General features: G+C 40.9%; 2 protein-coding genes across 5 annotated transcripts in view; both read right to left on the bottom strand.

Annotated features, from left to right (window-relative positions):
* The window catches only part of LOC106599468 (receptor-type tyrosine-protein phosphatase N2), a 153,811-nt gene extending 137,621 nt beyond the window's left edge, over positions 1-16,190 (bottom strand). The window contains exons 1-2 of one of the 2 annotated variants that reach the window (XM_014190720.3): positions 15,900-16,190; positions 8,450-8,500 (exon numbers count right to left, since the gene is read on the bottom strand). In XM_014190720.3, coding sequence (XP_014046195.2) covers positions 8,450-8,500; positions 15,900-15,984 — 136 coding nt within the window. In that variant the 5' untranslated portion in view covers positions 15,985-16,190. Of the gene's footprint in view, positions 1-2,111; positions 2,425-8,449; positions 8,501-15,899 lie in introns of those variants that run through there. The other variant, XM_014190723.3, reaches the window with a different exon arrangement.
* Positions 16,191-17,861: 1,671 nt separating this feature from the next.
* LOC106599471 (extended synaptotagmin-2-B) overlaps positions 17,862-26,417 on the bottom strand; it is a 46,402-nt gene continuing 37,846 nt past the window's right edge. Inside the window, exons 15-24 of one of the 3 annotated variants that reach the window (XM_014190726.3) lie at positions 26,101-26,202; positions 23,300-23,374; positions 22,116-22,202; positions 21,716-21,865; positions 21,052-21,428; positions 20,768-20,863; positions 20,163-20,294; positions 19,947-20,052; positions 19,714-19,763; positions 17,862-19,545 (exon numbers count right to left, since the gene is read on the bottom strand). In XM_014190726.3, the coding sequence (XP_014046201.2) occupies positions 19,497-19,545; positions 19,714-19,763; positions 19,947-20,052; positions 20,163-20,294; positions 20,768-20,863; positions 21,052-21,428; positions 21,716-21,865; positions 22,116-22,202; positions 23,300-23,374; positions 26,101-26,202 (1,224 nt within the window). In that variant the 3' untranslated portion in view covers positions 17,862-19,496. Of the gene's footprint in view, positions 19,546-19,713; positions 19,764-19,946; positions 20,053-20,162; positions 20,295-20,767; positions 20,864-21,051; positions 21,429-21,715; positions 21,866-22,115; positions 22,203-23,299; positions 23,375-24,669; positions 24,733-26,100; positions 26,203-26,417 lie in introns of all 3 variants that reach the window. The other 2 variants (XM_014190727.3, XM_014190728.3) reach the window with 2 other exon arrangements.

Genomic DNA, 26,417 nt, shown 5'->3' with positions numbered 1-26,417 from the left:
TACTCATTCAAGGGTTTTTCTTGATTTTTACTATTTTCTACATTGTAGGATAATAGTGAAGACATACAAACTATGAAATAACACATATGGAATCATGTAGTAACCAAAAAAGTGTTAAACAAATCAAAATATATTTTATATTTGAGATTCTTCAAAGTAGCCACCCTTTGCCTTGATGACAGCTTTGAACACTCTCGGCATTCTCTCAACAGATGTGGGATACATACAACACACACACACAACCCCTTTCCCACACAAACAACCATAAGCTCAGATGCTCAACAGTTGTTCCATCCAAGAAAGGACTTGATTTACAAATGCATACAGTTGCAGCTGTTTGAGAAGGCATGCAAAATTTTGTAAAAATTTGATTGTTAGGTCCTAGGTGATGGAGATCAGATACACCCCCTTTCCCTGAAACACACGCACGCTGGACCCCCGTTGTGACCATTTTCCCAAGCATTTCTGTGCAGTCAGTCCTTTGATTATTTTGTGCCACGAGGGCCACAATAATATGCACCCTCTCTGATTGTCTGAGTGTGACCTACAGCTAGTGTTGCCAGCACTGCCACTACCTGGGTGGGGGCATCCCACCGGAATTCCCACCGTATAGGTACAAGGTCATCAAGGTTCTCATTAGTAGCTTTGAGAATTTCCTTGTATATTATGCTCTCCTATCAGTTGGTCCTACAATGCTCATCAGGGGAGAGCATTGTAGGACCAACCTTGCCAGGGAGGCTCAGGATCTTGAGGGGGCGGTGCTGCTTTAGTAGGTCTCTGACCACATTCATCTTTCTGATTTGACTGCGTATAGGCTATTTATAGTAGGCCCATAAAACAGATAAGGACTTCTCTTTAGTGTATGGGTTGCTCAGGTGGCTGTCTAGGGTATAGGGTTGGGGACCGTTCCATCATGATAGGACAATAAATAAACATTTTTTATTATTTATTTTAAAACCTATATCCATATCTGCACACAGTTGAAAGCTCTGTCTCACAAACACACATGATCTCTGGGATTTGCAACCCTTACTGTATCCTTTTTCACTCACTTAACTCCACACTTTTCCAAACTCAAAAACACACACCCGACCTTCCATCGCAATACATCCGCACATCTCTACATACTGTGCCTTCTATGTCCTCTGTTTGCTGTGTTTTATCTCTACCGTGTTGATTGAGTACTTTTGTGTTCCAGTTCCTTATATTTGAAGATGTATTATTGAGCTAATTATCCTTTCTTCTAATAATGTCTTATGAATTTATAAAAATACTATAAAAGGAATGTCTAATACAAATTATTTTCCAATATTCCCTATCTAGAATGGTATAGTGTAGTTGTAGTTTATTTCTTTAACAATTGTTGAATTTTATTGCTTTTCTATATATATTTCTTATTACAATCCCTACCATGGCTTGTATTGGGTGTTCCATTATTCGACGACTCTATGGGAACTTTTGTAATATTTAAAATAGCGATGGAGTAGTCTTTGTGTCTTGAAACATTTGGTTATCAATATATCAAGTTTATAGATTACAAGAGCTACACATTTCCCTTTTAATCTATTCTCCTTGAAGATTGGGTACAGAACTTTGCCCCGGTCTGCAATTTCCTTCGTGAACTGATCATTCATGCCTATTCTTGTGCCAGCAAGTCTTTTACCCAGGCATTTGACCATTATTTTATCGTTAAAGAAAGCAAATTTGGCGACGATTGGGCGCTCATATCTCTGTCCTCTCTGTCCGAAACGGTGTACACATTCGAGTTGGATTTTATCGACTGCTTCGCGTGGGTTCTGAAGCGCTGAAAGAAGGAATTCCATCACCACATTTTCAAATATTTTGCCTTCATTTTCTTGGATACCAGTAAGTACCAGATTTTCTCTCATAGACCTAGTTTGTATGTCAAGTAAGGCTTCTCTCAGAAAGATGTTCTCCTTTTTAAGTTCATTAATGTCCCTTTAAGCTTGATTGTTTCTTTCTCCATTGTCGCAGATTTTTCGTCACTCATCTCGAGGCTCGCCTTCCAACTCCTTTATATCTTTACTGACTAATTCAAGTATGCCCAGTTTGTCATTTATTGACTTTAACAGATCGCTTTCCACCCTTACCAGTCCTGGTGGTCAAAAGCATAAATCGTCTGTGTCCGTCGGGGAGTCACGTTTTCTTTTGGAGATTGGTTATCCTTGTTTACTCTCCGTCATGTTTGGGTGTTGCTTGTTTTCATAGTATTTGTCGATACATTTCTCTAGCCTTATGATTTGATATGTGTTGTTGTACAGACTGAAGGTTATTACCCACGAGTATGTAAAGTGGTAATATTTAGTCTAACTTACAGATATTGAATATTACGATTTTATCTTGAGGCAATCTGCACCGCTGTATTCAGTCCGCCATCTTACCTCCACCTTCGCTCTAGCAGGCTAGTGTTACTAAGTGCTTGATTCTATATAGGAAATGAAGAGAAGCTGTGGTTTCTTCCTTTTTTAAATGTATCTAATCAGTATAAGGGTTAGTAAATTTAGAGCTGGTAGAGACAAACAGGCTTTCTTGTTATCAGAGACCAAAACCTACTACAGATCTTAATTTAATCACTCTTTTATTGCTGAGAATTTTCCTGCATTGCAGGAAGTGCAGATGAGCTTTGTCATTTCCATTAATTCACTGAAAACCCACACTAACACATGGTTATATGAACAGTATTGCACTTTTCATGTAGCCTACTTTTGGCCAGCTAATAGCCTAACCACTGATCAAGCAACATTATGGACTAAATGTTAAAATCCTGTTGCTGTAGGATTATTTTGCTGTGACAATATACAGATAGCTAGGTCAAGTTAAGAGCTTACACCTGTAGCTGTGATGAGTCGCACAGCAATCTGAATCAGTCTGTGACATGTTGGATGAAGACAGCTAGGACACAGCTGGGTAATGGGCCAATTTAGTTATGTTCCCTGTTCCGCCAGTTGCCATGGTGATGCGTTGGTTCCCTACTCCCCGTTAGCTAATCAGAGTAGGAGATGGAACAGAGCAGAGCATCCTCTTTTGTTTGTGTGGTGCTCCAGCAGGTTTTCAACGGGCATCAACATCTGATGCCTCTTTTCCTACTCCTCTCAAAGAGCACCTAGAGTCTGTGGTTTTACTGAGAGGGGGGAGGGGTTGGATTCCCCTAGCCAACTTCAGGCACTTCTCAGGAAATCACAGTATGCGCTTGTACTAGCACAATCTTTACGGTTTTATATTAATCATAAATAAACGGAAATGATCATAAATTAGCACTAAATTGTGGAACATCTGCTTTCCACGGTTCTCCTTTGTTAGGATAGAATACATTGTCTATGTGTGTCTGTGTGTGTGTGTGTGTGTGTGTGTGTGTCTGTGTGTGTGTGTGTGTGTGTGTGTGTGTGTGTGTGTGTGTGTGTGTGTGTGTGTGTGTGTGTGTGTGTGTGTGTGTGATCCTACTTGACAGATTGAACATTTTATGCAAATGTGCTTTTCCTTCTAAAGCAAGCTAAGCATACATAAATGGCTCATCCAAAACCATCTTTTTGCAAAGACAGCAAAACTATGGATAGGTGCAACAGAGAGATCTACATGTATAGGTCCTAATGTAATAACTACAGTATAAATATAGAAGTTATAAAACCACACCAAGACCTGTCCTTCACAGTAACAAATCCACACCAAGACCTCAACTTTACCTTGCTTCAATGTTGCTTCAACTTATTCCAAGAAAGCATGAACTTACCAAGGCTTTCTCCACCTTGGGAAAATAGGTAAATTGTATTAATTTTAGCAACACCTTAATTGATTGAATTAAAATCAGTTCTGCATTGAAGCTTTGCAAAAGGACTCCATAAACAATGTAAAAAAAGCACCTAGTACACGTCTATGTCCAAAAGGAAAGTCAAAACGGATACTTTACTGAACACTTATTGACTACAGTCTTTCCTGTATCAGGGAACACAATGTTTCAATTTCACTGTTGAGCACACAGAGGGTGTTCCTTGTGGAATGAAGACAGGCTGAGGAAGCGTTCAGTACTACCGGTATTAAATTATAAGTCACACAGTACACAATACAGCCTAGGAAACTGATTAACATTTACAGTGAAATTAATCAAACAGAGGAAAATAATCAAGACACATCCAGCACACTTTCAATACCATTGTATATATTTATACATAAATTAATGTAGCAATCATTCAGAACCAGAACTACCCTGCTCCTGGAGAGCTACTGTCCTTTAGGTTTTCACTCCAACCCTGCTCCTGGAGAGTTACTGTCCTTTAGGTTTTCACTCCAACCCTGCTCCTGGAGAGTTACTGTCCTTTAGGTTTTCACTCCAACCCTGCTCCTGGAGAGTTACTGTCCTTTAGGTTTTCACTCCAACCCTGCTCCTGGAGAGTTACTGTCCTTTAGGTTTTCACTCCAACCCTGCTCCTGGAGAGTTACTGTCCTTTAGGTTTTCCACTCCAACCCTGCTCCTGGAGAGTTACTGTCCTTTAGGTTTTCACTCCAACCCTGCTCCTGGAGAGTTACTGTCCTTTAGGTTTTCACTCCAACCCTGCTCCTGGAGAGTTACTGTCCTTTAGGTTTTCCACTCCAACCCTGCTCCTGGAGAGTTACTGTCCTTTAGGTTTTCACTCCAACCCTGCTCCTGGAGAGTTACTGTCCTTTAGGTTTTCACTCCAACCCTGCTCCTGGAGAGTTACTGTCCTTTAGGTTTTCACTCCAACCCTGCTCCTGGAGAGTTACTGTCCTTTAGGTTTTCACTCCAACCCTGCTCCTGGAGAGTTACTGTCCTTTAGGTTTTCCACTCCAACCCTGCTCCTGGAGAGTTACTGTCCTTTAGGTTTTCACTCCAACCCTGCTCCTGGAGAGTTACTGTCCTTTAGGTTTTCACTCCAACCCTGCTCCTGGAGAGTTACTGTCCTTTAGGTTTTCCACTCCAACCCTGCTCCTGGAGAGTTACTGTCCTTTAGGTTTTCACTCCAACCCTGCTCCTGGAGAGTTACTGTCCTTTAGGTTTTCACTCCAACCCTGCTCCTGGAGAGTTACTGTCCTTTAGGTTTTCACTCCAACCCTGCTCCTGGAGAGTTACTGTCCTTTTGGTTTTCACTCCAACCCTGCTCCTGGAGAGTTACTGTCCTTTAGGTTTTCCACTCCAACCCTGCTCCTGGAGAGTTACTGTCCTTTAGGTTTTCACTCCAACCCTGCTCCTGGAGAGTTACTGTCCTTTAGGTTTTCACTCCAACCCTGCTCCTGGAGAGTTACTGTCCTTTAGGTTTTCACTCCAACCCTGCTCCTGGAGAGTTACTGTCCTTTAGGTTTTCACTCCAACCCTGCTCCTGGAGAGTTACTGTCCTTTAGGTTTTCACTCCAACCTTGCTCCTGGAGAGCTACTGTCCTTTAGGTTTTCACTCCAACCCTGCTCCTGGAGAGCTACTGTCCTTTAGGTTTTCACTCCAACCCTGCTCCTGGAGAGCTACTGTCCTTTAGGTTTTCACTCCAACCCTGCTCCTGGAGAGCTACTGTCCTTTAGGTTTTCACTCCAACCTTGCTCCTGGAGAGCTACTGTCCTTTAGGTTTTCACTCCAACCTTGCTCCTGGAGAGCTACTGTCCTTTAGGTTTTCACTCCAACCCTGCTCCTGGAGAGTTACTGTCCTTTAGGTTTTCACTCCAACCTTAATCTAGTGCACCTGATTCTAATAATTTGCTGGTTAATAAGCTGAATTAGTTTAGTTACAACTGGGGTTGGAGTGAAAACCTACAGGAGGCTTGCTCTCCATTTGGGTCAGATCTTGACTGCAAACTCTTCCTTGCCATTATCTCTCTGTCCAGGTGTGCCTCCATACATGCTGTTGAAGCCAGGTAACTGAGAATCATGAGATGAGCCTGGAATGTCACAGGTCATCCTGCTCCAAATTCAGGACTGCTCATCCTCAGACAACTATCACAGTGAAAATGTCAAGTCACTGATCAAACTTAGCCTCTCCACTGCCGACCGACCATTCAGACGGCCCTTTCCTTTTGTGTTCTATATCAAACCTGGGGTGCATCCCAAATGGCACCCTATTCCATTTATAGTGCCCTACTTTTGATCCGGGCCCTATAGGGCTGGGAATAGGGTGCCATTTCAGACATACCCCTGTTGGTGGGGAGATGTGATCTAGAACATCCAAATGGCCAAACCCACTAATATGCCTCTCTATCTCAGGATCCAGGAAGCATCATCAGAAGCTGATGTTCAGTGTAAACAAGGATTCATGTCAGTGTCTCCGATTACAAAAACATTTTTGTAGCTTGGTGGCGATTTCATCTGTCAGTTTCTTCCAAATCCTCATTTGTTTCACATAATAACCAAATTATAACAGTTTACAATAAGTTGCTCTTATGCCTGTGTAGTAACCCTGTTACTCTATCAACATTGTATTATTACATAGTAGCCTACTGAGCTGTTGGGCACAAAGCAAGAACAACAGAGTCGTGGGCTGGCAAACCACCAGTAGCTTATCAACAAGCAGGAGATAAGAGGGGCTGTGTCCCATTATCACCCATTAGCCTCTCAGTGTGCGTCTCATTTCCCTGCCTGGAAACAACAGTATTAGGGTTTGTACCAAATGGCACCCTATTCCCTATGTAGGACACAACTTTTGGGCCCTGGTCAAATGTAGTGCACTATATAAGGAATAAGTTGCCATTTGGGACATCTATAGTGCTAGCTGTGGTTCTGTCCTAGGGAGCATGTGTGTCCTGATCCTGCCACTCAGACAGACAATGTGCCTAGCAGGCAGCGGCAGCGGCCCAGGGTAAATTGACAACTGCCATTAACACTGACTTGCTGTCACTGGCACACACCACATAGAGAAAGACAAAGGCTGAGCTAGTGGTGCTCACTCACTGTAGCTTTTCCACAACGTGGTCCAAAACTAACGTGTCAGCCAAACCTCAGCTCAGTTTACCTCAGTTGACAGTTATAGTAGCAGCTTCAAACAGGTAGTCAAAGAGAGAACGCGTCAGAGTGGCTGGCATACACTCAAAGCAGCACTTCCACCCTGTTGCTAGGCAGCACGTCAATCTACACTGATCATTTTTTTTTGTCTGAAGGTTAACCATATTCAGACATTAGGAGTGGCGTAAAAATATGTACCATATCAGGCATAATATACTGTATGCGATGTTGTTCACATCAAATAAACTTTTATGGCTCATATGATCTCAATTGCCAATACAGTATAGCTTAATTACTTTTGAAAGAAGGACCACCTAAATATGGACAGTGTGTTGCTTTGATGTGTAGAACTACTTTGGTGCTATTGGTGACTCATTGGTAAGTGTGACTGAGTGTGTTGTGAAGGGTGTGAACAGCAACACCTACAATACAACCTACCTCCCTGTACTTTAACCCACACAGAACGAATAAAAGTCAAGTTTTGAGATAACTTCACGAGAAGTTTAAATATGTCTCCCACCTGGCATACCTACTAGGTCATCAGTTACATCAAATGAATAACAATATCCGCAAGTGAAAAACATTTATAATAGTCAACAGAACCATCAAATTATGGTTTGATAGGATATGTCAATTCAAGTGATTATATTTACATGGGAAGAACAATATTCATGAAACTATGTTCACCTCAAGGACATAGTGTCTATCTAATATAGCCCATCAGACAGTATCCACTTTCCTCATTGAAAATGAGTGAATTCCTGACATAGGAGTGTTTTCCTATGACATATGGTCTGTTAAATGGAATAACCCAGGCGACAACCAGCGCAGACTAAACACAGACTGAGAGCTGAACTGGGCCAAAATAGTTTAGCTATCAACATGATTTTTCCCCAGCGGCACAGGGCATTGTTTTATTCCTATCACAATGAGATCAGAGACAAGGCCACATTTCAAATGAGGAAAAGGTCCCAAATGGCACCCTATTCCTTATATAGTGCACTAATTTTGACCAAGTCTGAAAGGGCTCTGGTCAAAAGAAGTGCACTATAATGGGAATAAGGTGTCATTTGGGATGCACACTAAACAAATGAATTCTGAGGGAGTAGAGGCCCAAAGAGAGCACACAGGAAGAGAGGTGGACACCATCTCACCAGCTGTGTCTGTGGCGTTCCCTTATCTATTCTTTCCTGTGGTTGCACCCTGTGCATTCTAAACCATAGAAATAGAATCTAATTCTAGTCCTGTGTTTTCTAGTCCTGTGTTTTCTAGTCCTGTGTTCTGAACCAACCGTTCAAAGAGAAGAAGTGAGGAGAAAAGAATCAGTTCAATAGATTTTCTTCTCCAATTGATCGTCATCACTTTCTCTAATATTGTGCCATGAATGTCCACTTCCTTTTAGATGAAAAATATTTCAGTGTCTACAGATGGCTTTGATTTGTGAGCTCTACTTTATAGCTGTATGGTATCTGAATGAAATGAAAATGGCTTACCGTTGACACAGATCTCGTATGGTGTGCACAACTCCTTCTCAAACAGACAACCTGTTGGAAAAGAGGAGAGAACAATTTGTACATTGCAACTTTATAATATCATGCTATCCTAAGACCCATCAACAATAGCCTACTATACATACATGTATTGTACACCTCAGCTTTTTATAGATTCAGCTATTCTATAGGCTATAGCTGAATCTATAAAAAAGAACAGAGATATACAATATAATATCCCACTTCCTGCGTGGGCGAGGCGTCATGGATTACAATGTCATGCAGCACTGCGTTTCACAGCTACAGCAGATAAACAGCACAGCCACGGGGCCATTATTCTAAGTTAACATTTAGGCCAGTCGTAAAACACAGACTGTTTCCCAAATGGCACCCTATTCCCTACATCGTGCACAATGATTGACCAGAACCATATGGGCCCTGGTCAAAAGGTAGTGCACTAAATAGGGAATAGGGTTCCATTTGGGACTCAACCACAGTGTTCCAGGGTGATCCATCAACACAGAGGAGCAGGCTGCTGGGGGATGCTGGTTCTGTATCCATCTCACTAGGCGCTCCGGCAGCGGCAACCGGTCGTAACTGACATTTCTGCTTAACAGGGATCTGACAGAACACACTGCCCTTAGGCCATATAATACACATCTTTGTACCATACATACAGCTAGAGGATGGGAGAGGGAGAGGAGGGGGAGAGGAGGACAGCCAGGAGAAGAGCAGGCCTAACAGGGCATAAAGTTCTCTCTCCATTTGACAACCCCTTACCCTCACTAAGAGGACACGATTTATAACCCTGTCCACAAATCCAATTGAACTGCAGTATCAAATCGGTATCAGGCCGGGGCCATAGCAGCTATACGGAGTGGGATGTGGGCGGCTGCATGGATCCACCTTCCTCAAGTTTATATAAATCATTGTTTTGTTATCTCTAGGTTTTTAGTGATTCCTTTTCCCCCCTAGTGGTTCCTAAACACATTTTTTCATCATAAGGGATTTAGGAAGATACACTGTTTATTGTGGTCGGGAGCTGCTGACCCAAATGGCACCCTATTCCCTATGTAGTGCACTACTTTTGATCAGAGCCCTAGGGGAATAGGGTGCCATTTTGGGAGCCAGTCTAGGATACTATGCTATATAAAGCAGTCTTGTCACAGCATGTGGTCGGCGGATGGGGGCTGAGGAAAGGGTCAGGGCCTGGGTTTACAGTACACACAGCCAGCCCACCCACCATCCCCTGCAGTGTTTCTGGGGGTGTTTTGGGCTCAATATGTCACATTGCTGTCATACCACAGCAGCACCACTGGTGACACACTCCATGGGACACCCATACAGGACACCCCAGGCAGGGAGGCGTGGCCAATTATCCCTCTGACAAGATGGAGAGCGAAGACACAACGTGTGCTGTGCATCATACATACGTCACCACCTTCTGTAGTGGTTTCTACAGCCTTGGTGCTGATGTGACTGCATTACACATGCTAGCGATACTGACAAAAAAATAGTATTTGTCTTTGAAATTGACATTTTTCAAGATCTGACATTTTTTAACATATTGAAAAATAGCGTACTTTTGAAGTTGAGTTTGAAAGATTTTGGGTGTACTTGTATGATTTAAGAAGGGATCCACGTACTCATTCTTAGACACAGACAGACAGACTCAGACTCCTTTCATCGTGGCGCTGCTACTGATGAAGGAGTCTGCTTTACTCTGCTCCTTCCTGTGTCTGGGAGTGAGCTGGTAGTGCGTAGGCAAAATAGAAGCTTCTCAGAAGGCCACAGCACCAAAACCAAACATCAAGAGAAGAGAGTGCCTGGCATACCGATCAACCTAATGAGCCTAGAGGTAACCTTGGGGGAAACTGAGGTAACCTTGGGGGAAACTGAAGTTGAATGTGAGGCTGATAACATCAAGACTTTTTACTTAGAGTGGTGATATAGGGCATTATGACTCTATATGCCATGCATATAAAGGCTTTATGACTGCTTTATGAATGCTACATATCAACACTAAGTAAAGTATTACCAAGATGTTATTTTTATAGGCACACACAAGTGAAGGATGAAGCTACTAAAAAAGGAATTCTGACAAATTAATCATTTAACAAAAGTGTGGGTGGTTTTCGACATGGCTGTCTTGGATTTGCTCTTTACTTGCAAAGGAATAAAGTTTGTCCATCTGGAAAATTAGATCTCTGTGTAAAAGACAGATGAATGACTCTATGTTTATTGGTATCTTAAAGGAGCATTAAAGATCTCATCCCAATATACTGACGGTTGTCACGCCTATTCCCGTTCCCTCTCTCCGGTCCGGGCTACTAACCATCGGTCTTGGCAACCCACATTACGCACACCTGGACTTCATCATTACCTAGATTACTTCCCCTTTATTTAGCCCTCAGCAGCCTCAGTCTTCAGGCCGTATTGGTTTTCTTCCCGTTCAGTACGCTTCTCCTGTTTTGTTCATCTGCTTATTCTCATTATTAAACTCACCTTCTGCACCTGCTTCCTGACTCCGAGCGTATATGTTACAGCCGTTGTTGCACAAATGGCTGCCGCCTGTTGATTGACATTGTCAGACATACACACTGTGTCTATATATTCTGTGTCTGTGTTCTTTGACTGTCAACATTAGCTTAAATAATTATTGAAGACAGAAAGAGCGTAGCCACACCATGGCTACACCTACAGAACACACAAAGGCTAAACAAGAGATCAAATAATGTTTCTGGATGCTGCTGAATATTTGACCAAACAAAGTTACATTAAAAAAGCTGCCACAAGTCATACTGTGCACATTACTGTCATAACTGATAAAAACATCTATATTTCCACTGACTGTCAACCTTGATAAGACCTGTGTAGGGAGTGAACAGGGAGAGTGCCAGGGGGTAAAGTATGCCCTTACGGAAAAACCACATGAATTTCACAGAACACAGGATCTTATGTGAAGTTAATGTGACAACATGTAAAACAACATGTGATAACATGAAACTACACATGATAAAATATGTGATCACATGTGAAGTTTCACATGAAATGTCATGTTATTTTCCACATGTGAAATGATGTGATTCTCCACATGTGGTTTTTCTGTAAGGGGGAGCTGTAACCATTGTGGTAACTGCTCTGCGGTACGCCCCTGTAACTATATCTGCTGTTGCGATTCAAGGCAGATCAAACAAAGACAACAGTAACGCCCTCCCACTCCTCTCTATCATATTTGTCACTTGACATTTAGTTTGAGTCATTGCATTCATGTCCACCCCTTATTGTAAAGTGAATTATAGTAGCCATCCTTTTCCCCGAGGTGTGCCCTTGTTTACAACACATGTCAGTTCTTGTTACATTTTCTCTTGTTTTTAACATGGCCCTATTTTGGCTCTGAAGACATACAGTAAGATGTTACTATACAATGTTTCAGAGACAGACATACTGTCACGTCCTGACCAGTATAAAGATTATTTGCTATTGTAGTTTGGTCAGGACGTGGCAGAGGGTATTTTGTTTATGTGTTTCGGGGTGATGGTTTATGTAGTAGGGTGTTTGATTTATTATTTCCGGGTTTTTTGGTCACTGCTCTATGTTAGTCTATTTGTATGTTCTTTCTAGTTAGTCTGTTTCTATGTTTAGTTAATTGGGGTGTGGACTCTCAATTGGAGGCAGGGGTTGTCTAGTTGCCTTTGATTGAGAGTCCTATATATTAGGGTGTGTTTGTGATTTGTGGCAGGTTGTGCTTGTTTAGCTGTCTATGCCTGACAAGACTGTATTTCGTCGTTCATCATTTTTGTGATTTTTGTATACGTGTTTGTTTGGTTTTCCTTCTTTCTCCTATTAAAAGAAGATGAGTATACAACCCGCTGCGTTTTGGTCCTTTCCAGACGACAACTGTTACACATACTCTCTGCTGTATAGCATGTTACTACCTATAGTTTCATCCTATTTTTGTGTTATTTTGAAATCCACAGCTGCATGGGTTTTACTCTCTCTGGTCACAGATTGTTTGTGGTGGTCTTTGATACAAGTAATACAATTTAAAGATGCACTCCGGGATCTTAAGCACAAGAAATGTGTAACATATTGCACAAATTTGATTAGTAACCTATCATATAAATTGCTAAATTCTTAACATATCACACAAATTGGATGACGTAGTACAAAAACAACGGGGATCCGTTTTGGCTCGTGAGCACCACTTTCAAAACTACTGGCTGAAATTATACAAAGGTTTGAGAGTGACTCTTTAACATGCCAAATAACTTATTACAAACAGAGCAAAACATATAAACCAATGTGATTTTGGTATTTTTAACCAGTCTGATTTGTCATTTGTGTCCTTCTGAGCTTTGCTCTGTGGGTTTTATGGCCATATGCCTGTGGAGTGTGAATAGGTTGAGGGCAGAACACCAGACAAATAACAACTGGTAATAGGGGATGGATTTTTCAATCAACTTCTCCCTGTGTGCAAAGAGCACTGTCCTTACCCTGGCTTTAACGCTGCCAAGCAGCATAACCATTTCAACCTGTTATCTCTCTAACAAACAAGAGTCCAAGTCCACTTCCCAAATGGCACTGTATTCCCTTTAAATAGAGTGCCATTTGGGACGCAGTCCATAAGTTTACAGTTATTATCTTTGTGGAAATTGAGTCACACACTGCAAATTACTTAACCCATCGGCCTGACTAGAAATACTTAGAATAGAGGGAAACCAAATCAAATATTGCAATCATTAGCTCACCAAGGCCTCGGAAAAGGTCTTCCCATGCATGCCTGTGCACCCATGTCCATAGAAACAGGTATTAACATCTTTAATTCATGCTGATTGTTCAGTTGCATACGCACATTGCACATAGACTGACGACTATCAAGGCTGACATCACCCGACTGCAGTATATACAGGGAAACTACATGGACAGGAAGATATACTCTGACATGACCCCGTCACAGCATGTCAACAGACTGTCCTCATGAAATACCAAAGCTGCAGAACAGTCTGAGCAATATGAAAATGCCCTTACCTATTGTGATAGGCCTTTTATTCGATGCCTGAGGTAGTGTTATATATGGAGCCAATTTAATGCCAATAATAATGAGTTGAAATGCTTAATATCCATAAACCAAACAACTAAAAACTGAAAGCAAAAGGGAATAAATGTGCCTTGAGATCAAGAAAAGTGAACAGTGGATACAAGCTTTGGCTGAGACTTCAGAGGATTGAGAAAAGCTTTGTGTATCGTGTCCATGCTCCAGTCTGGTGGACCAATGCTGGAGCTTTGGATCAGGCAGTCAGTCTCAGGATGTGAGAGGAGGGGATGAGAGCAGGAGGGTGTTACAGGGGGCAGTTAGTCAGGCACCATGAACACACAGAGATTACTATCAATTTAAGGAGCTTTGTGTGAGCACACCTCCTGATTGAAACTGTTATTTTCCACGGTAGTTCTGTCAAGGTCCACAAACAATGGAGCAAATTTCAGGACTGCTATTCCAAACCACTATCGGTGTACCCCTCTAAATTGACCAATTGAAAGTTGATTGTTTTTCACCTTCCAGTTTAACCCTGTACTCAGACAAGTTACATCTCTGTAGGCTGTTGGTTCCCAGTCACCATGGCTACAGTGGGGATGATAATGCCCTCTCTTTTTTCTCCCTGCTGTCATTGGGGAATTGATCCAAGTATGCTTTCAACTTAAGCCACCAATCCAGGAAGAAACTCATTACTTAAAGAAGCAACACAACAACATAGGTTTAGTTTACCAGTAGGCCTCTTCATCTGATTGTAAATCAGCAATCGCACATAAGTGACACTACAGCCAATTAAGAAATGCTTTTGATCAACTGACACAAGAAGTGAAAGTGACTCAGCCAGTGGAGCATAGGCGTCCAAAAATAAACACAGGAGCTTTTAAATCAGTGTATTATTGTTCTCCTCTGAGTGTGCTGGCAGACCGACCACTCCATTAACTGCAACCCAAAATAACATTTTGAACATTATGGGGCTCTTTCCCTGACCCTAAAACCTAGACTAAAAGGCAGACTCAATGGAGATTCTCTATGAAAGGGGGTTTTAGGCCAGGACTAGACTTAATCTGTGTCTTGGAAAACGGCCCTACATCCCATGCAATGAAACCAATGGGAAGTGATACAGGCAAGGCAGTGTATTGTACAATACGGTTCATAATAGAGTAAATGCTATGGAGGGTAGAACAGCTAGAGTGAGCTGGTGATACGAAGGCTGCTCTTGTACCTGTGCTGTAACACCGTAATTACTAGGCTACATGGCTACAACATGTTTATACAATATTAATATGGTCATAATAGCACAGGTGTAATCAGATGCATAATGTTAAGTGTTGTAGATTTGTCCATGGCATTGTGTATATATTTCTTAACAACTTTTCTAACACAGTATGCTATTACTGTACTTGATCTTTATAATATAGTATTTAGAACAATTCCCTGAATTATAGTGTGTCAAACAAGGGCAAGTTATCAAAGTCAATGAAAAATCCACACTATAGCATGGTGGCAGTTATCAAAAATGCAATTACATTTTTTATGAGGCTACAACATTAAATTGAAAGGTGAACAACTGAAATGTAAATACAGGGAAATTACTGTTTGATATGACACGGTTTGATATGAAAAAATATGGTTTCTAAGGACTGAGTATTGCATTAGATAGCCTATACAGAATAGTAGCCTATGTAAGTAAAAAATAAAGCATTTCAACTATATAACAAATGGTCCACCCATAGCCTAACACTAAAATGAGGCGTTTTAAAATCGGATTTCTTTACATCTCTCTTCTTAAAATGCGTCTCTTTTTAATCATAGATATGGCTACAAACTAATGGGTTTTGTAAGGTTTGGAGCCTAATAATGTGTTGGTTTTCCTCCCAATGAGCATAGTTACCCTCCATGGTCGCCACAGCAGGCATGTTGCCTCGGATACTACCACAGCTTTTTCCCTCACTGACTCTCACCATCTTCGTGATGGAAAGACAGACAGCAAACGCACCACGGTGGCCTAACGTGATTCTCTGCTATTTCTCCCCGCCAAATAGCTATGCTGTATCCTAAATAATGGCATTTATTCCATTAGAAAACAGTTTGGCTACTCAGTAGCTATTAAAATAGTCATCGTTAAAAGTAGTAAACACTTGATATTGATATATTGACAGGTGCGTTTTAGCTTGCCCATGTTAAAGACGTACATGCAAACAACATGTCTAAACAATAATATAGGCCTACATCATAGACTATTTCTTGCACATTTTCTATATTACACCGACCCCCATTTTATAGATATAGCTGTTAGCCTCTCTCTTAAACAAGAACTGCAGTCGTACAGTAAGCTATTCCGCGCCTTTCCCAGCTGCCTAATGTCCAATACAATTTGGACATTATGATCCTTCAGATAAATACATGTAGGCTACTCACCGAATTTCCTGTCTGCAGAGGCTAAAAAATAGGGTTGGGGAGCAAGGAGGACGAGAAGAATGTAAATCGAATCCATGTTTCTCATTCTTGATCCATGACACACATGCGGTAGTTAACAATCCATGTCTATGGTTTCGTTTCGTTTTATGAAAGGAGAGAGGAGAGACAGAATCAGGGAGAGAGATGGAGGTTGGAAGGTATGGGGAGGATGCAGGACGATTCAGGCAGCTCCATTGGTCTCGGCTCCTGCAGTAAGTCTCACGACGACGATCAGCACTATGAACAGACAAGCGTTGGCCCCTCCTAGCTGACGCCAAGCAGAAGCGCACCTGCGCGTCATTGAGCGCACACCATAACACAGCCCACCTAAATGTCTTTATTAACCAATTATAAGAGGCACGTGTCAATAGATGTTCACTGATAATAAAAATATTGATATTATTATAGTTTGGTACTGTACTAAGTAACCTAGACTGTTTCACTTTGTAAAATGTTCCTGAAAAGTATTGAACAGCCGAATTAATATGCGCCAATTGCCAATATGCGCCTTCTGTTATAATGTAGGACAGGGCTGTTCAATATCGGTCCTGAAGGGCAGAAGCACTTCTGGTTTTCATCCTCTCCGTCTAATACGGGACTAATTCAGGCCTGGGACATCAGGTGATTGCAATTAATTACCAGGTAGAAAAAAACGTCAGTGTTTTGGCCCTCCAGGACCTGAATTTTAAAGGACCTGATATACTATAGGAAGTATAACCAGTTGACCTACTGCATGTATACTATGAGGGCACGTGAAGAAAATCCCAATGAACAGCATTTGTTCCAGGAAATCCCTTTGAACATTAGATATACCTTTCTAGCATGACTCACTCTATCACTCTCCCTCTCATACCCTAAGTCACAGGGTATGACACCCCATCATCGTTCCGTGGCAGCTCATAGGTTCCCTCTATCATGCAATAACACATCACATCTGATATTGGCGCGTCCTGCCTTGGTATCCTCTTCAATCTGAGACCTTAATTCTGTAGAAGACCAAGGTCAAGTTAGTTTTATATAAGATATTCGGGAGATGTTTTTTCTCTCGTCAATAGCTATTGAATCAAGCATGCCATGACTATGAATATAACGTTACCTCGGTTAGAATACCTACTGTAGACTTTGAAAAGAGAGATGAGAAATGTGGGAATGGAGAACTGTCAGGTGGTTTGAGTTGACTGATACATCCATCTCCCTGAAATGAATAACCAGATAAATAAAGGTAAACCAAGGTAATACAAATGCGTCAATAGTTGACTCATCCATTCAGGGAGTCAGTCATCGTGAGCACACCGACACACCATTTACAAATAACTATCCCTCAAAATGTTTGCACATTACATATGTTTGAAGGCGCTTGTGACTCATGTCGTGTTCATCTCATATCGGAAACTTGGAAATATATTACTTGCTTACTCATTGGAGAAAGATCGCTACGTTTACACAGGACCACAATTCTGCATATTGTTCCCCACGAATTGATCTTTGACCAATCACATCAGATCTTTTCAAAGCAGGTCTTTCCAGTTAGAGAAAAAAATATCAGAATTGGGTTGCCTGTCTAAACGACGCACATGATAGCCGAGTTTCCCACTTGGGAAGTATCAGAGTCCACCAATAGGAAGCTCTAAGCAAATAACTTACGTTAGTTTTAACTAGGAGGTGCCGAGTTTTCGACAAGACATGAACACGGCATCGTTTGCGGTGAGCAAGCTCGTGCATTATTAAAAGGGCCCACAAGATGGCATCAATACACCTACATTGATTTGATGAAAACAAGACGAATACGATTAAATTAATGAAAACAAGAAACAAGACAAATAAATGAAAAGACAAATAAATGAAAACAAGCATTAGTGCAAAATCAGCGCAATAAACGTTTGATAACAGTGGGACATTAGAATGAAGTCTATGGAGTCAAAGTAATATACAGCTTATTGCTGTGCATACAGCAAAAGCTCTTTATTATTTAAAAGACATAAGTAGAAATTCTCAAACATGGAAACCGTAACAGCTTCTTTATACTTTAAAATATCTTAATATTTGTGGATTTAAGGCACAAGATAAATAAAGTACATGGAGAAGGCGAACCAGTTCAGAACAAGAGGATAAGAACTTGACTTCAGAGACCGTTTTCATTTGATGGCTTACACATAGGTAGGCAACCAACTAGTTTAAAAAAGGACAGAGGTTTGAGAACACAAATCATAACTAATACATTAGGTTACACGCCAATATGGTACAGTCTAAACATGGTACAATCTGAAATGTTTTCCATTAATATGCATCATTAATGGGGTAACCGGATACAATAGGGTCATACCCGCAACGTAAACCAAAACAATTCCTTAATCCTTATCATGTGTTTGTTTTTTTGCAAGCGATTGCATTAAAGAGAAGCTTCGAATAAGATATGCATGCTGAAATGTGTTTGTAATACAAAAACAGAATTAAGACTGGTATATTTATTGATCACAAACATGATACATATATTTCACCATCCATACATAATTGATCTGTCCTGATTTCAGAGTTGGAAAATCAATTATGATAAGCCACAATGATTTGAAGGAGGCTGGAATATTCCTGTGAGGTTAACTAGAGCAAGTTCTGTTATTATTACTGTTCCTAAACACTATGCTTTGAAAGACTTTAAATAAGGAAACAAATACTGTGCAAACATGCATACATATTTGGCTTAGTTAAAACCCCATGTAGGCAATAAAATGAAACACTTGTGTCTTTGGTGGCCAAGTACTGTACTAGGTGCATTCTTTAACTTAGAGGAGAGACTGTCAACTTGTAGCCATGCTCTGACAAAGTTATTTTTAGATTGTAGAGTTTATACGTAGTTTGTTTAATTCTAAAAATGAAATGGTAATTTTGACCAAGCGAAACCTCCCTCTACTAACACTATAATAAACCTCTTCTTTAGTCCTCATTGTACATATATGTTGTACATTCTCCACATAAACCAAGGCGGTTAAACCTGCTGTCACAGCCGTAGCAAGAAAATAGATATTTTGTTACAGTCCTCAATAATTTCCTCTTTAAATATGGAATTCTTTTTTTCATTCATTTTAACACCACATACTCCCTTTCTTACTATTGCACTGGAGAGTTTCTAAGTGGGCAGCGATAACGATGCAACTGATGTGTATAAATGAATATCAAAAGCTTTTTTTTTTTTTTACAATTGCGAGTCATGTAAATAATAATAATCGTAATTAAAAAAGGGAAAACAAATAGAAGATTTGCCCACGGGCTTAAAAGCAACTGTATGGAAAAGGCAGTTACGTTTGTAAAAGATTTGGGCTGTATGTATCATGCGTCTCAGAGTAGGAGTGCTGATCTACGATCATGTCCCCCCCCTGTCTATGTAATCTTATTTATTATGGATTCATGTCCATATTACCTTATTTATTCTGATCTAAAAGGCCAAACTGATCCTAAATCAGCACTACTCTGAGATCCTTGACACATGCGGACTCTGGTGGCAATGATACATGGTTGAAGACTTGGTTAGGTTAGGTCCTCCTCTAACTTTCATGGTGTAGTCTATAGCTGCTGAAGAGGTTTTTTCAGCCCATCTTCACTCAACTCATACCTAGTGGCAAAGACAGACACATTGTTATAAAGCAGGAATAACAAACATACATTTACATTAACTACGCGTAATTCTTTGTACCTCAAATGGTGTGATGAGAGCAAATAATGTCTCAATTTGTTTGAGAACAAGTAAACATGACTGTATTTTTCAGTTCTTTCCACTAACCATTGTGTCCATCCTTTTGCGATATCCTCGTAAGTCAGATCCACAAGAACCTGTCAGGATGACATGACATGAAGGAGGAAGGGTGAGACTTGGACAGGTAAATAAGAAAGAGTGATTGCAAAGTTTCCCTGTGAATCAGCAATAATGTGTCTTCACAGTTATGTCATCCAATAATGGACAAGGTATGCATGTATAGACACAGTGCTGTTGTAAGAGGACAGGTCCAGTCTCACCTTCCCCAGCAGCCCTTTGTGTTTGGAGAAGATATTTCCTCCGTTCTTTACCGCCACGTCCAGAGTCCTCCTGTGTAGCTCCACGATCGACACACTGAACTCAAATCTGACAACACACACAAACACAATTCAATTACACAATGATTACCAGCACACCACCAGTAAACCCATTGATGTCTGATGGTAAGAGTAGTAAAGAGGAATGTCGAAACTTACATCTGGTCGTAGACAGGGTTCAGTGTCTTCTTGTGCGTGTGGGTTTTCCTCCTCCCAGACCTTCGCTTGTCAGGTAGAAGATAGAGCCGCACGTATGGATCTGACAAGTGATCTGTGAACGCAATCAGGTTTCTGTGGGGGAGAGAGAGAGAGAGACATGAAAACACAGAAATAGAGAGGGACAGACCGATAACGTGGACTATCCAGGGATAGAATAGATCCATTCAGGGCGGCTACTGTAGCTCATCAGTCACCTCATTACATGTGCCCTCCTGGAGTCTGAAGTGTAAATCAATGTCCTATTGCGAAATGAGTAGTTTGGCACAATTAAGTTAGCTGGATCACATCCTTTGAGTTAACAGAAAACAACTATTGAGAATTAATTGTGTGATCAAATAAAAAAAGCTTGTACTGTACATTTAAAATAGAGTGGATATAGCTGATACAACCAGCACCTTGTCCAATACTTAGTGTATAAACTAACTACAGTCCTGCATGCTACAGTCCTGCAAGTGTCCCAAATGGCACCCTATTCCCTATAAAGTGCACTACTTTTAACCAGAGCTCTATTTGCCCTGGTCTAAATGTCCCGTCATGTCTCTTACCGACAGGCGTGCACCACCACGATGAGCTTGTTCCTCTGAGAGCTGTGTCTGACAGTCAACTGCACTTCACCCAGGGGGAAATGACTGGCTGAGCCACTGTGGACAGAGACACACAGATTAGTCTCCATGTTCTGATCACATTAGGTCTGTAATATAATATAATCTGCAAGTTAGTCAATAATTCTGTATTTTATGCTTTAATTATGTCACAATGTGGTGTGATTGTGCACGTGCCTGCGTGTATCAATGTGTTTTTGTGTGTGCTTGGTTTCATGCATGCTTACTTCTGCAGCTCTCTCAGCCTCTGCTGGAGCTCCTGTGTGGCGTAGGGGTTGGAGATGTCTGAGGCGATGCTGGGGGTTGACCCCCTGTGGGCCAGGTGTTTCTGAGAGCCAGAGATGGCCAGGTTGGAGGTGCTCCTACCTGCGTCGGCCAGGCCGATGCCTACCGGTCCCCCTGAGTAGGGCTCGTCATCCCCCCCTCTCCTGTGGAGCTCCTGGGTGGAGGCGGCCACAGAGCTGGGGAGGTCTAAGACAGGGACAGGGTTGGGGGGTTCGGAGACTAGCGGTCTCTTCATGGGAATGGGGTTACTAGTGCTAGCCTTACGAACCTGCACCGAGGACGTCTGGTCTGACGCTATCAGCTTCTCCAGACACAGAACCTGCACAAGTGGGATATAGAGGTTGGAGAGGGTTAAAAATAATCATACGAGACACATTGCTCGTCTTTATTGAAGAATGTGTAGTATATCGTTTTTATTTTTAAGTCAGGTTAAACATTGAACATTTAGCAGGGAAAGTACTAAGGTGAATATGACTACGTACCAAATGGCAACCTATTCCCTGCATGGGCCCTGGTCAAAAGAAGCGCACTATATAGGGAATAGGGTGCTAATTTGGGACATAGACAATGTAAAAGAGCCCACTTCAGACCCTCATGGAACCTTACCCTCAGTGCAATCTTTATCTTGAGGGTGCAGCTGGGCCCAGAGTTCTTGAGAGGAAAGCGCTGGTGTAGTGTCATTTCCTCAGCCTCTAGGAGACGCACCAGGGGCAGGTTCAGAGTCCCCAGGGAACACTCATGTTTCTCATCCTTCACCTGAGGAGAATGGGACACACCACAGCCACAGCACAAATCGCATCAAACTTCACAGCAAAACACTTATTGAGGCAAACTAGAGGCAAAGATGTCTTAAAACAGTAACATCACTGACGAACGTGATTTAAAAAACAGCAGACAAAATCCACTCCTCCTCGCATCATAGCCACAGATATCAAATCAGACACAAAAGCCATACTAAATAGCTGAGATTTTGAGGTCACTCAGGAGGAAAAGCATGCTTATCTACCTCGACCTCCAGCTCTTGGCATTTGGGGTTGTGGATGAGGAAAGTAAACGCCTCTTCCCATACAGGCTCGTTGGTCTTATACCTCGTCTGGTTAGGGAAGGAGGATAATGTTAGAGACTGTATATCAGCAAGGACATATTCTATTCACATTGCACTGGAAATTCCTCTGTATTTTATATGGTTAATGTAACCAGTGGTAGAAAAAGTACCCAACTGACATACTTGAGTAAAAGTAAAGATACCATAATTGAAAATTACTCAAGTAAAAAAGTGAGTCACCCAGTAAAATACTACTTGAGTAAAAGTCTAAAAGTATTTGGTATTAAATATACTTATGTACTTTTGGGTGTCAGAGAAAATGTATGGAGTAAAAACTACATTATTTTCTTTAACTTCTTCAGGATCGGTGGGTCCCCTACAGGGCGGTTGAGCTAACATAGGCTAATGCAATTAGCATGAGGTTGTCAGTAACAAGAACATTTTCCAGGACATAGACATATCTGATATTGGCAGAAAGCTTAAATTCTTGCAAATCTAACTGAACTGTCCAATTTAGAGTAGCTATTACAGTGAAATAATACCATGCTATTGTTTGAGAGTGCACAGTTATGAACGTGAAAAGTTATTAATAAACCAATTAGGCACATTTGGGCAGTCTTGATACAACATTTTTAACAGAAATGCAATTGTTCATTGGATCAGTCTAAAACTTTGTACATGAGCCTAAATTGAGCCTGGGCTGGAATAATACATTACAGCCTTTCTCTTGCATTTCAAAGATGGTACCAAAAAAAATGGGTGTTTTTTTTCTTTGTATTTTCTTTTACCAGATCTAATGTGTTATATTCTCCTTCATTCATTTCACATTTCCACAAACTTCAAAGTTTTCCCTTTCAAATGGTATCAAGAATATGCATAGCCTTGCTTCAATGCCTGAGCTACAGACAGTTAGATTTGGGTATGTCAATTATGGAGAAAATTGAAAAAAGGGGCAGATCCATAAGGAGATTTTAAGAATGTATTGAAGTAAAAGTGGTCAAAAATATAAATAGTAAAGTACTGTACAGATACCCCACAAAAATACTTAAGTAGTACTTTAAAGTATTTTTACTTAAGTACTTTACAACTGAATGTAACATACAAATGTAGGATCTAAAAAAATGTGTTATTTTGCTCGAGCTTACCTTACTCTCATAGGTTTTGTGGCCGACTGTGAATTGTACAAATGGACTCGGGACGCTGCTCACTTTCTTACCAGACTGTGAAACAACAAGAACAGCTATAAAACACATAACCTCTAGCCCTGTGAGATGTTACCTTCATAGGTACTACTGTATCACCCTAGCCTAGTATCAAGTTCAGTATTTAAATATCTAAATCACTTAAAGATCGATTCCGCATTTGGGGAAACAGCACCACTGTTCGCCCCCCAGCGTCTTTGTTACAGTTTTGGTTTTATTGATGAAATGCAGAAGTGTGTCGGGCAGCATGGTAGAAAAAAAATTGCAGTACATATTCTGCTATTCTATCACACATGCAATGATGTCTGAGTTAAAAAAAAAAACAATAGTGTTGGTTGTTTGCAGTTCTTCTTTGGTGTTGTAATATCCCAAACTGACGTGGCAGTTTCACCAATTAAGAATTGTAGCTTAAATATTTGATTTCATTATGTAGAATGGGTATATTCTCAACAATATAATTCAAATCAAATGTATTTATAAGGAAGATGCTCTATATTTGTGAAATATATTTGTGAAATAAAGATTATGTTCAAAGTGATTTATGTAAAACTAATCATGTGGATTGATCCCTCATTGGCTAAATATGGCAGCATAAAGACTTGAGATCAGGAAGTATTGAAGTTACATAAATGTATATAGAAGAACCCCTTAACACCAGGAAATTTAGTTGAAATTGGAAGAGAGGAAATGCTTACATGAAGATATATTTTCTTCGTGCATTAATCATATCATACAACAATTTGTTTTATATACATCAGAATATTAGAATATAGTGCATGGAATGCAGTTTTAGTCCACAAACACAATTAGTAGAGTTTGGGGTTTGTTAATAATTAATTTCACAAAACAAGGAACCCAAATCAACTTGTAAAGCATTTTTAATGCTCCAGTAGCAGTCCTGTAGGAATACATGGGTGGGGAACAACTTGTAAGCAATATTACTCACTGGGATCTAATCAATCGATACAGTTGATGCTAGTCTAGGAAACTTAATTGCTTTTCACTAAATCCACTTCCTAATAGAAAAAGCACAGCACTGTACGTGCTTCCTGTACTACATTGTAACTCTCTGGTCACAGGGGCAACAGCAGTGTGTCTCTAGGCCCTGTTCAAATACCTTAAATTCATCCTTAATCACTGATCTATAAGTGAGTGCACAGATGAAAACGTAGCTTCCACCCCATTGCTTTCACCAGTCTTACTGTATTATAGGAAGGGTGTTTTAAAAAAAAATAAAAAAGTATTTAACAGGGCCTTTAGTCTTCCTCTGTCTGTCTGTCTGTCTGGCTCTGCATGCTCGGTTGTTACATTACCTTGATGGCCTTACTGACTGAGGCCTTCTTCAAACCGTCATGGTTGAATTCTAAAGGATTGCGCTTTTTCCCCCAGGGCAGGAGAGAATGAACACACCAGGTTGGTTATTAGGAGAGGGCATGCAAGGAGGAGGAGGAGCAGGAGGAAGAAGAGGAGGTTAAATCATGATTGGAGCGACGATGAAGACCACACACCAGACGACCCCAAAACCAGGACGCCAGGACAACAGGTAGAGACAGAGACAAAAACAACATGATGAGCACAAGGTTAATAAATCATGAAGAGTATTGACAACGACATACCCAGGAAAAACCCAATGGGAGATAAAGAGGAGCATTCATTATGGAGAAAACAGAAGGACCATTCCAACCCTGACAAGGCAGTCCAGTAACAGGAGTGAGATGGTGGATGTGAATAGAGAGTAATAATTGGGGGTAAGGTTGCAAAATTCAAGTAACTTTCCCAAAATTCCTTGGTTTTCTAAAAATCCCAGTTGGAGGATTCCTAGAATAGGAGGTAATCTGGGAATCCTCCAACCTAAAATGGGGATATTCACATTGTACTTTTTATCTACATCTATGAGATTCCAGATACATTATCATCTCTTTATGGGTTAATGGAATGGAGTCATTCTCTTGATGAGTACTTTCGTACAACACAGACAACATCATTTCTATCGACAAATACATCTACAGTTAAATGAATACAGTTCATCCACAGAGCGAAGCATTTCATTTAGGACGTAGCATATCCTTGCATTCTGTATCACATTAGTTATTCATTATCTGTTGTTAAAAATGATATTTTTGTTGTCAGCTACACATCTCTGGAGAATTGTTAACATGTCTTGACAGATCATGTCACTGACCCCTTCCCAAATGGCAAACTATTCCCTTTATAGAGAAAAGGGTGCCATTTGGGACGAAGAACATGCCTTGACAAGTCATGCCGTTGCTTTTGGACTGAGTAGTGTGGGAGGCATGTGTAACAGGAGACTAGCATCGGGAGATGCTTTGAGATGGCTGGTTATGTCTGGAGTTTGAGACAAGGCGAGGCAGGGTCAGTGTCCTGAGGACGCCCGTGTTACAGGTAAGAGAGCATTTGTTGCTGGGGCAACAACCCACTAATGGGCAGGTAATGGCTGGGTGAGCGGGATGGAGGGAAAGCAATCTACAGACAAGCCTCCTAACATGCCTCTGGCTCTTTTGCACCGATATCTTTCTCAAGTCCTGGCCTCATAGTTATGACTGACAGCCTCACTGTATGTTTTATGCAAAATATTAAGAACTTATACGTGCATAAGTCATTCATACGACAGTCAACATGCTTATTGGAATTTCTTTCTCATTTCAAATCGTTATAATTACAAACAAAAATCACACTGTGGGAAAAAAAACTATAACTAGGATGCAAAATACCAGAGGACTCACAAATAAGGTCCTATAGAGAGAGGCTGTATTCTCACAAAAGACTAGGCCCGAAGCTCTCCTCTCTTTTAAGTAGCCAGAACCCAAGTTCCCCTCGAACACACTCTTCAGAGGAGGAGGGAAACGGAGAGAAGAAAGCAAAGAAGAAGAGGCTGAAAAGAAGACATGTGAAGCAGGGTTTGCCTATGCTATGCATTTATGCAAAAAGAGTGAAAACAAATTCTGTGATTTCACAGGTATTATAGAACAGTATATCAACTTTAGCTACAATAATTATTGTAGCCCTTTGGCAGACTATTAGTGTGAGGTAGAGAATAAAC

Source organism: Salmo salar, chromosome 03 (genome assembly GCF_965601325.2).
Source record: "Salmo salar chromosome 03, fSalSal1, whole genome shotgun sequence".
Lineage (NCBI taxonomy): Eukaryota > Metazoa > Chordata > Actinopteri > Salmoniformes > Salmonidae > Salmo > Salmo salar.
The sequence above is the reverse complement of the archived record's forward strand: the minus strand, read 5'-3'. Positions and strand labels throughout refer to the sequence as shown.